Genomic DNA, 12209 nt, shown 5'->3' on the forward strand with positions numbered 1-12209 from the left:
TTCTTAGATGTCAGTGCTGTTTTCAGTATTAATTATAGTCTTCTAAAATATTCCTTACTAGGTTTTATTCATATTTGTTCACATTTTATTGTCGATCTTCCATCAATTCCCTAATATTTATGCACGTCCTCTCACTCAAGATCCAGCATCTCACATTCCTGCCCCAAACTGATGTTTTCTTGGTGCTGCAGCTTTCCTGCTTTAAATGTTGCTTTTGCACATTTATCAAGACCAAATGACATTCTTATATCATCTGAGAAAGTTTTGACCACTTGCAGTTTTGCATTCAGCTCATCAACTGATGAACTATGCAGTTTTAAATCATCCACAAGAAGAAAATCAGAACTCTTTGCACTTTGTTGTTTTCGGGGAGCCAAATTGTAACCATGACCTAATCTATTAGGTAGACAGCTTAATGGGTTAAGGGCAAGACAAAAGAGCAACGGCAACAAAGAGTCACCCTGGTATATCCCCCTTTGAAATTTTATATCTTGGATAATAATTTTTCCTTTATCATGGCTTAACAGCAAAGTGGTTTGCCACTGTTTCATGGTCACCGTAATGTAATCGATCAATGTAGGGCACATCATATATACTTGTAAGCACTCCCTTATCTGTGAATGTTGGATGCTGTCAAATGCTTTTTTGAAGTCTATCCATACCATACGTAGATTCTTCCCTTTTTACAATTCTCCATTATAACTTTATTTAGCAACAAATGATCCTTTGTTCCATGTGACTTTCTTTTATTATCCTTTTGTTCTATTACCATGATCGAGTTTCATGATTGAGTTTTCTTCAAAATGACAATAAACGCAATCAGCATCAATTCCAGTGTGTAGGTTATACAGTGTTGGAAGGCATGTTATTAGTCTATAGGTTTTAGGATAGCTTGCAGGTTCGCTCTTAAGAAGGAGTATCAGCAAACCAAAAAGTAAGAATATGCACCACAGTGAAGCATAGAGTTTTTTGATAGTTTTGAAAAAAATATATAAATATAAATATATATATATATATATATGTGTGTGTGTGTGTGTGCGTGTGTGCGTGTGTGTGTGTGTGTGTGTGTGTGTGTGTGTGTGTGTGTGTGTGTGTGCGTGTGCGTGTATGCGTGTGCGTGTGTGCGTGTGTGTGTGCGTGTGTGCGTGTGTGTGCGTGTGTGCGTGTGTGCGTGTGTGTGTGTGTGCATGTGTGTGCGTGTGTGTGCGTGTGTGTGTGTGCATGTGTGTGTGTGCGTGTGTGCGTGTGTGTGTGTGTGTGTGTGTGTGTGTGTGTGTGTGTGTGTGTGTGTGTGTGTGTGTGTGTGTGTATTCCAATAATCTAAAGGAGATAAGGAGATTCTGGCAAAACTATCCAATGCCTCAGGAGAAACCAGGGTATTGTCTCAGCCACTGTTAACATTAGTAGAGAAAACATGACCTCAGTAAACATTGTCAAGGGGTGTAATAAAGAAAATAAAGAATTTCTGAACCCAAAGGGCATGTTTTCCTTCATAAAGGAAGTAAAAGAAATGGTTGGCAGGACATGATACATTACTATACGCAACTTAACAGGTCTGCTGATTTTGGGATGCACACATCCAGATGGAAATGCTTAAGGTACTGGTCACTGTTGGGGTGTCATTTTTACTATGCCTTTTCATTGTTTTGTGGAAGATCTGAGCAGTATTCTTCCACTGGTAAACTGGAATAGGAGGTAAGGGATACAGAGGGGTGTGTTTTAGGTATAGTGGGACAACGTTCCTCAGCCTTCCTGGGATTCTTACTCTAGAGTGCTTGATCACTGACATCATGCCAAAGTCAAACTAATATTAAGGAAGAGCAATATTAATTCCATCTCAGCTGTGGGACAGTGGCTCATCCCTGAAGTTAGTTCAAAAGCCTATTGAAGTGGTCATGTGAATGTGACAGTAATAACGGTATATGCTTTGTACCTAGAAAGAAAAGATATGATCAATTACCTCACAATACAATGTGGGAGATGCTATAACACTGGAATTCCCAGTGATACTGCTGAATTCTATTCAGTTTCTGTATTTATGAAGAAGACATTCTGTATGCATTTTGTGTGTTAAGTGACATATATTTGGGATGAGTGCACAGCTATCTATTCTCCATATCTCTTTGTGAGTTTTGTGGATATGATGTCAAAGCACATTCAAGTTCAGAAGAGTTTTCAGATTGGGAACATGAGGGTTTCATTTTTATGCAGATGGTACTGTCTATTTCACCTCAAGCTTATTATTGCTATATAATAACTGTGGCTTCCTGTTATTATTCATACATAACAACTATCAGTGCTATCCTCTTATTGCTCACACCATAATAAATATGAGTGGTGCTGAATATACTACACTAGAAACCTGGCATATACTGTCTGTATTCCCTTCACATCATGAGGATTTCCTTTCTAAACTCCAGGTTCAAAAATCAGTGAAAATGCAGTCATCGTTGGGGGATTTTACCTACATAAGCAGTGACTGTTTAAACTAGTCAACATCAAATAACTATGATCAAATATTACTTCATTATGTCAATCAAAACATTCAGAGCAAATAATATGATACTGAACTTAGGATTTCCCATATTAGCTATCATATTGACAAAATCAGAATCTTTCTGCTCACCAGCTTATGATATAATTTTCTTCAAGAGTGAAATCAAATCAGTGATAAATAAACTATTCCTCCTAGACATCGCCATTGGAAACTATGATGCAATGGATGGTATACTTAACAATACACATGGGGAAGCTGTCATCGCTGACTCAAATAAGTCTTTCAGGATTTTAGCAGTAAGTTCCACAAAACTATTTAACTCAGCATTCATCAACATACGGTCTATGTTATACATTCGAACTTTCTAAACTTTGAATCCCATATGTTTGACAACATATGATCGAAGTTTAAAAGTTTGAATATATAATAGAACAAACAAACAAAAAAAATTACCTTAACGGTGCAGGCTGTGCCCCCCACACCCCCCTACTTAAATATACCAACTCCGAGATGGCACTTCAGTGCAGAAAAGGGAAATTCTCTCATTCTGCACCGAATGGCACCATTACGTTTAACCTTCAAACTCTTGAAATGCCGATCATATAGTGTCGACCATATGACATTCGATATTTCAAGCGTTCGGAGTTCTAATAGGAACCCATCAACATATGCCAGTAAGACTCAAATCTGGAGGACAATGAAAAAAGATAAAAACCTTGATGGAATTATAAATCTAGTAAGGTGTATGGAAAAAAGGAACCAGGAAGCTTTTCAAAAGGACCAACCACATATTTTTGAAGCAGTGAAGTCTTCATCCCAGAAGTTCAACAGCATTCCCTTGTACTGAATGAGAATTACTTCTCTAAAACTCTCAAAGAAATTATTAAAGTCTCTTTTTTTCTGTGGGGGACTGTTAAGCTAAACCACATATTAAGCAGACACGTACAAGCAACAGGATTTCACTTGTATGTATCCCAAGAAATAAACAAATTATAATTAAGATACTCTGATACACATCTAGGTCACCAATCAGCTGCATGTAAGCATTTCAAAATCAATCCTAGTCACAAAGGTTATTTAGGTTCATACTAGGCAAACTACCCTTGTGGAACATTTTAAGCCTAGCCAATTAACCTAAACTCTGCACCTTGTTTCTGTAAGGTAAACACCTTAACCATTATGCCAAAGACAAGTCCAGATTAAATAAAGTACAACAAAAGTTTGCAAATCAGAAGTTTTTGTTAATGAAAGACTGCCAGTAAATGTTAGATTACTGGGTGTTAGTTATTGTAGCTAGATAGTCTTAGTAGGAAGAGAAGTAAGGGAGTCTTGGTAGTGGATGGTAGATCTAGCATTTAAGGGAGGGAAGAGCAGGTGTACTGTCTCCTCGGTGCAGAAATTTTGTTGGCGTTCAAAGTCCTAGTAACTGACAGCCAGAATTGTAGAAATGCTGCATGATCAGGTGCAGGATTTTCAGGAGTCAGGTAAGTAGTTCTGCACCAGGGCATGTAGGGTCGGTTAATAGTGCCTATGAGAGCTAAAGCATCTGTGGGCAGTTTTGGTATATAGCCAGGGCTGGTCTTTGGTCAACTAGAGCCCTAGGCAAAAGGGCTCCACAGCACCCTGCACACCACTTGGTGCCCCCATCCTGGTTTACCTACACCATTCATATTACTGGAAAAGCGCCCTGCTAGAGCAGTGCCTTAGGCGGCCAACCTAGTTGGCCTATGCCTAAGGCCGGCTATAGGTATAGCTCATGGGAAGTCACATGGTAGAATGTTTAAAGAGTCATAGGTTGGGGCTAAGCATTTGCAGGATTTTTAAGAAAAAATAATAGCAAAAAAAAAAAAAATATATATATATATACACACATAGACTATAAGAGCACAACATAATATGTAATAAGACAGACATTGCATATATAATAATCTTGATAGAAAACGGATGTGAATTAGCATGATTTTTGTAAAGTAAAAGAAGTGTATAACTCTAACTATGGTAATTATTTATTAAGGGTAAACCACCACCCATTTCACCCAACATCACAAGTTTAGGGAGGGATTTGGAGGCATAGTGTTAAAAATTTGGAACAAAAATCTAGGATATCCTTTAAATCAGAGACAGTTGAGAAGTATTCTTGGATGAGAATAATATGATGCATGTCAGTAAATGGGGGTTGTGACATGACATGGTTTGGGATTATCCTCAGATCATTCAGTATCTAGGAACGAGTAAATAAATAAATTTAAGAGGATATCTTAGTGCTAGCCCTTATTTTATCATGGCAAGGGAACTGGAAGATAAGACAGCTCTGTATTATCTCTAGATCTTTGAATCTTTAGGAGGAAACAAAAAAGGGAACATCAGCTCTTATCTTATCATGGCAGGGGGATGATGGAGCGGTTAAATAAAGTCAGTAGCAGGGCTTTATAAGCCAGATCCTGAAGATAAGAGTGGTAACCCTTCTTTTGGGTTGGTTGCAGTTTAAGACATTGGTACTCATAACCTTTTTCCTTATGGAGGTTGGGCATCAAAGATGGATCCTGGGGGAAGGCCACACACACATACACACACACACACACACACACACACACACACACACATATCTATGTGTATATATATATATATATATATATATATATATATATATATATATATATATATATATATATATGTATATATATATATATATGCACACACACACACAGACACACACACACACACACACACACACACACACACACACACACACACACACACACACACACACACACACACACACACACACACACACACACGTCTAACACAATGGGATATGTAACTTCCAATGACATGTCTTCAGTGGTTAACCAAAAACAGATGTAAATCAGAGTGCATTTGACTTTTACATTCTTGCATGCTACATATAGATGACAAACCAAAAAAGGATGGGACACCATACAAGTTCAGTCAAAGGCATGTGTGAATGTTTGAGGCCTCTAATGTTTAATACAGTCCCAAGTAAGTGAAAATACTGAGGAATGCAGTATGCCATCTGAGTAATATTCGAAAATGCTTGCACTGTATGGAATTTCACATATTAAGCAGTGTTTATGGTTGTAAACCAAACAACATAATCCAAAGGAAATACAAACCTTAATCAAGCATTAGGCCAGTTGGGGTAATAACAGTTGTGTAGTGCATGAAAGTCTCTGATTATACTCCAATATTCGGAAAGAGACAAATCAGTTAAGTTCTACAATGGTGAGACTCAACCTTAACAAATGTTAAGCACTCCCTACTTAAGTTGTTAAGGTTAGGTCTTGCACTAGGCAGTAAAATCTGACAGTTCTACTGACTAGCAAATGACAGTGGCAGAATAAAAGACGTGGTTCTGCCTGCTATCTGTACTGACAAAGTGTCCCTTCCTTTTACAAACTAAGAAAGTAGCTAAAATAAAAGGATGCTTTCTTGCCTGCATTTTCTCTGAAGGATACAAACTCTGAAACTCAAATGTATTTCACAATTCAGTGAATTCAATCCAATGTTTTTTTTTTGAAAACCACAGACTCTATGAGGAACAGACCAAACAAAAGAGGCAAAAATCTGGACATTGGGTGAAAATCTGGACAGTTTATAGGCATGGCAAGGTGAGTGAAGATGAAAGAGTCTGTGTTACACTGCCTTTCAGCAACTATTAGTGTATGGATCAGATGAAGCTCCATGCACTACAAGCAATTATGTCAGGTCTACGATCATAACCCTAAATTATGTGTTCTCAACACGGATGCCATGATTCACCTCTCCAGTTTTGCTCTCAAGGTGAATTTCTTGGCATCCATGTTTTGAACAGATAATAAAGAGGCTATGATCACTTATCCAGTTGTAATCTTCTGTATTTTGTTAAAACATTTGCAAGTCCACGGTATATAAATGTAGGGAATAAAACCATATGTGCATACATTTCAAGCAATCTGCAAGGCAGTATAATGTTAAAAAGGCAAAAATATAAACACATTAGGCTTATATATTGTCCTTTCCTGGAATACTATCATAGTTTCTGAGAAACTTCATTTCTATAGAGCCATAAAAGAACCACAAGAAAAAATATTTAAAAAATAAAAAATATATATCATATGGCAGTGATAGCAGCATGTGAAAACAATATTTCAGAATACCCACTACTGTTATAAATCCAGTGTGATTAATAACTCTAAACACAACAGTAGCTTAACACACACACACACACACACACACACACACACACACACACACTCACTCACTCACTCACTCACATATTTAGAAATTGTGAAAAATCAAGTATCTCTTTACCTCATACTATAAACACAAACGTTTTACCTGATTGGATTGCTGAAGCTTTTCGTTGATTTGAGTAATTGTAGGATCCCATCCACGAACTCGCATTTCTGGGTTATCAGCCTGTGCTTTGAGTCCATTTCCGACCACTCTTCTTGTGTAACTACAAGAGGAAATAAAAGCAATAGAGTCAATGAAATACCATAAATAACTTTTTTTTCACACACATTAAAAATAAAGGAAACTACAACTGATATTCAACTTTTCTCTTAATTTTCCTGCATCATAACCAACATATTTTCTACACTACTATTATTTTATACATGTGAACATAAAGCCATTTTTATTTAAGCCGTGTGCTCTTTAGTTAAACAATATAGTTAACAGGATATTATTTAGAGTTTTTAATCTGCATTTGAAGCTCAGGTGGGTATATTAAATATAATGTGTTTAATTTCAGTCAAATTCCTTAATAACAAAAATATGCAGCAATATAGAAAAACAAGCATTAAAAAAGTGATACATTAGAGCAGTGTGAAGTCAGCAGAAGACCAAAAAAAAGATAACAGGAGGTAATCTACAGAGAGGAGACTGAGTGCCATTGTCATACTGCTTAATAAGGCTTCAGTGTTTTTTATAAGGCCTACCATGATTATGCAGGCAAACATTTCTAAAGGTTAGGTGGGTCATTAGGCATGATCTTTGAAGACAACTGTCCTGAGCCCTAGACCAGCCATGTCTCCCTCTGGCTTCATCTGTCTACACCATAATAGTACTCATGTGTCTGCATATAAATATACAGACACTTCAATGTCAGTGGGAAAAAAAAGATACAAATATCATCTTCGACAAGTTAGTTGGAAGTCTGGATAGGTATGCAGTACCACTTTATTAGTGCACAGTTCAACATCCACTGTTATCACTTAGGATAAGTATATCTACAAAACCTGACAGTATATAATGCAGCTCAATTTCCTATTCAGTAAATAATCTTTATTACTTTATCTCTGACCCTAATGAGCACATGCTTCTAATGTTAATTAACAAAAAGTTCAAATGTGCTGATCTGTCTCCACAAGGTGAACACAACTATATTTTACTAAGCAAAATTGTAAAAATTAACATAAACCCAGCTATACCTTCCTATGCTCTTCCACTTCAAACATAATCTAAAGAAGTCACTATCCTTAACAATATTCCCTCCGACACTTTTCCTGGCTCTGAAAATCTTAACCACTGGTCCTTTTATGACCATCAACTATACAGATCACAATAAGCGTGAATTCTGATGGACTCCTTGCTGATACATTTCTCTGGACAAAAGCACTAAACTCAAAGTTTTTTTTTTTTTTGATTAAAATTATTTAGATCCACTTCTTGTACTTGGCTTCTACTTGGATATGATAATTCAGACTCCATTGTGGACTGTATGGTTAATGGTTACTAGCTCTGGATCAGTGCAAAATGTCTTGTTTCATCTTTTTTGGTCACTGGTTCATGTATCACTGCCATCTTACTCAACACCTTTGTCTCTGAAAAACCACCATGCTAAATATATGGAAAGCTGCTTGAATTAAACATTCCCTAAACAAGCCAGCTTCAAAGACAACCCTATGTTCTGCCCAGTTCTTATCCTGCTAATTCTAGGAACATTCCTAGAAAAAAATATTTATTTATTTACATTTGTTGACCGGGAATGTCCAACTGGACGCAGGTCCATTTTCAGCGCAGGCCCGGGGAGAAAAGCTCCACAAATTAAAATATGACAGACATTGTTACAGATGAAGCATCCTAGCAATTAAAATATTACAAACATAGTTACAGATGAAGAACATAGTACATTCAGTAGATAACTAGCATCTGTTCTATCCATGAAGTCATAGCAGATATTAACAATTGTTACAATAAGAAGTTACTGCCATATAAAATCAGAGCTTGTTGTAACCAAAGGTAGTTTGTGGGGTGAAAGAGAGGTAGAGGGTAGATGGAGTGGGAGAAGTTAGAGGGGAGAGTTACAAGGGCATAGCCAGCATGTTTTTAGGTGCGCTTTAAGTAAAGCTTTGAAGTGGGTGCATGATGGTAGACAGGATATTGTGGGGGGGGGGGTTCCATAATTTGGTTATAGCGCTGGAGAATAGTGCTTCTCCAGCAGTCTTATTGGCTCTAGTAACCTGTAATTGAGTTTTGTTGCTGGATCGTAGTGGTCTGGTGGCGAGATAGGGTTGGAGTAGATTCTGGAGGGATGGGACCTTTAGAGGATGGTTTACTAGTTTGTGGGTGAGTGCGAGTTGATACCATTGAAGGAGGTGAGGGAGTTCTAGCCAGCCTAGTTCAGTAAGTGAGAGACAGTGGTGACTGCGGTAGGATGCCCCGGTGGCAAATTTGGTGATTTTGTTGTAGCAGGTCTCAAGTTTATTTAGATCGTATTGCCTTAGGTTGGTATATATTGGAGAGGCATAAAGTAGGGTGGAGATAAGGTGCAAATTTGCAACTGAAATCCTAGCTGCTTTGGTGAGGAGTTGCTTATTTCTGTATAAGGCTCCTAGTTTTTTGTGGACTTTTTTATGGTCATGGATATGTGAATGTCAAATTTGAGACTGTTGCCTATTTCAACTCCTAGCAATTTGGTGTGATCTGTTGGGTGGATAGTGGTGTCGTCTTTTGCTGTGATGTTAAAGTGAGAGTTGTTTTGAGTATGTTTGGTGGGTTGGAAGATGAGGAGTTTAGCCTTGTTTGGGTTGAGTATTAACTGAGCATCAGATAGCCAAGTTTCAACAGAGGAAAAGGCATCCTGTGCTACCTTTTGCAGTTCGGGTAGGGACTGGGCTGAACAGATAATGGTTGAGTCATCTGCATATTAGCTAATCCACTCCATTCCACAGCAGCACCTTCTTTGTCAAAAGTAACATGGGTTCTGGTCTTGATATGGCACAATAAAACCCTTTGGATCTTAATTGATGATATTTTGTTATACATAGGTAAATGTAGCCTTCAGGTAGCAGTATTCATTGACCTCACCAAAGTTTTGGATCTAAATTGACCACAGACAAACTCAAAGAAATTGGCATCAATTAGATAAGTCACCCTGGTTTAAAAAAAAATGTCATTTTTAACAAACGCACCTTTCCACTCCCTAGCCCCTAAATAAAAGTAGACCCCAGATTTCATCACTGTCCCTTCTATTCTCTATCCTTATAACTAACTCCTTTATGACCTCCACCATCTATCTCTTATTTTACACTCTGATAATACATGCTTTTGCATTTCTGGCATTTGCATAGACAAATTCAATCCCAACTACAGTTAGACTGACACTTACTCTACCAGTGGCTAATTAACCATAGTTTAATGTTTAGTCCTTCAAATATTAAACCATTGTACTTAAAACTCCTCACAAACTTTCACAGGCTCCTTACAGTTACTTATTATAGATCCAAACAACTCATCCACAGAAATAATTGCATTCTTCAACTGCATTCTTCAATCACTTTAGCATCCAGCTTGAACAATCACTTAACTTCCACTCCAATGAAAAAAATAAAACAAGAGTTAAAATCAACTCCCTCTTCTTCTGGACCAAATAATCCATCTTTTTCTTTCTTCCCCAGCCAGATGTACCCTAAGTTAGGGAGTCCTTCTCTCCTAAATAGAATACATACTCCCCATTATTGCCGCTATTTCCAGGAAAACAAAAATCAGCACAATTCTAGAAACCAGCTCAAACATCATCTGTCACTTCATCACAAACTCCTCTTCCTAAGGACACAGCTGCCTCAAGCTTAACCAAGCCGAATGGCTCCCTGTAAAGCATCATGAGGAACTATTACTAGGATTGCACACATGCACATTAGTATACCTCCAAGCTTTTTAAGCTTTTATTTCCTTTGGCAGCCCAACTCATGACAAAAACTTCTCTTACATCCTAAGGCAGTACTCCCTAACTGTTCCTACTCTCTTACCAACAAACACTATCCATTGTAGAGAATGATGGCTATTGTACTCTTAGTCTGGCAATCCTTCCTTACACACCTAAATGAAATGATATCTTACTCCAAGTTCAGGCTGCAACAAACCATTTCAAACACGCTTATTTTATCTGCATTCCTAATAGCCATGTCTCCTAGCCTAACCATTTTTTTTCTTTCCTTTTCACTGTCAGTCTCTGTCCTGCTGCATGCCTTGTATTTTTATTGTATATAATGTGAATAGTACTAATGTCAAATGCTTTTTTACTGCATTCCCTTCCATTACCATGTAGTCTGTACTTATCCCAGAACAATGTAAAGATGATTAATTTTTGCCAGCTTGTAATCTGGAAAAAAAAGATATTGTATTTTATTATTTTACCTAGGCTTGTATCTGCAACTGATCAGTTTTGATCAGTGCAGTACCCTAACAAAAGTACAATAATATAAGTAAACTTACTATAACAGTAGATATTTGAATAATCACTGCTGCAGCAACCTTAGCTATATGGGTTATATCCTGCAAAGAATATAAGAGCAGGCCAGCTTACAAAGTTTAAGGGCACAAAACATTTCCCCAAAGTGTTAACCAGCTTAAGTAGAACTGAAGAAAAAGAGTGATTTGAGTGTCAAACCCTTCAGAACTTTCATGCCAACTGAGAGAGGGAGACCAGATCCCCAAAAAGGTCAATGTCATGAATATATATGTAAAAGTCCTCACACAGGCAACACAAGCATGCTATAGTATGGGATATGCAGGGAGGCAGGGACTATTGCAGGAGTGTTCATTCAGATGTACTTTTATGGTAAGTTTACTTGCACAGTTGTAATTTGCTCATTCTTTGATCACTGTTGCAATAGCCTTGGCTATGCCGGTAGACTGTCATAGCTACAATGACTGAGAGGAGGATGGATGAGAGGGCAGGACCCCTGAAGAATGGTCCTAACAATATTTGTTTTAGACCTGGAAAAGCAATTTTAGTTTTCAGTGCTTTGTAAAGGTATGAACAAAGGACCAAGTTGCTGACTCTAGAATACTTCTAAAATACAATCCTTTTCAAAAATGAAGCAAGGACTCTGGTAGAGAGAGCCTCAACCCTGCCTGAAATTACCTATTGTGGTGGGTCTAACAAAAGGTAATAACATGAGACAACCATTTGGAAATAGTCTGTTTTGACACAGGTTGCCCTCTTTATGTACTACATTTATTCTGCTGTTGTCTATAATCACTTGTAATGATCTTAAAACTCATATATGATTCAAAGAGTTGACAGCATTTATTACTGCCAACATCTATTTTAAATTAATATTTTTTTGGTCTGTCTGTCCATTTTGTTCCAAAGACAAAGCACTCTTACTTCCATATACAAGACTACCGAAGAAAAGTCTGAGGCATCAGCAGTTACAGACTGTGCTAGAGTTGGAAGAGGAAATGGGGCAGCTGGATTAAG

General features: G+C 37.5%; 1 protein-coding gene across 3 annotated transcripts in view; it reads right to left on the reverse strand.

Moving 5' to 3' along the window:
* GPC5 (glypican 5) overlaps window positions 1-12209 on the reverse strand; it is a 4047478-nt gene that overhangs the window by 1436848 nt on the left and 2598421 nt on the right. For all 3 annotated transcript variants that reach the window (XM_044070105.1, XM_044070104.1, XM_044070106.1), the window contains one exon: window positions 6836-6956. In XM_044070105.1, coding sequence (XP_043926040.1) covers window positions 6836-6956 — 121 coding nt within the window. The remainder of the gene's footprint in view (window positions 1-6835; window positions 6957-12209) is intronic.

Source organism: Protopterus annectens, chromosome 4.part1 (assembly GCF_019279795.1).
Source record: "Protopterus annectens isolate FY-2018-M chromosome 4.part1, PAN1.0, whole genome shotgun sequence".
In the NCBI taxonomy this organism is placed as follows: domain Eukaryota; kingdom Metazoa; phylum Chordata; order Ceratodontiformes; family Protopteridae; genus Protopterus; species Protopterus annectens.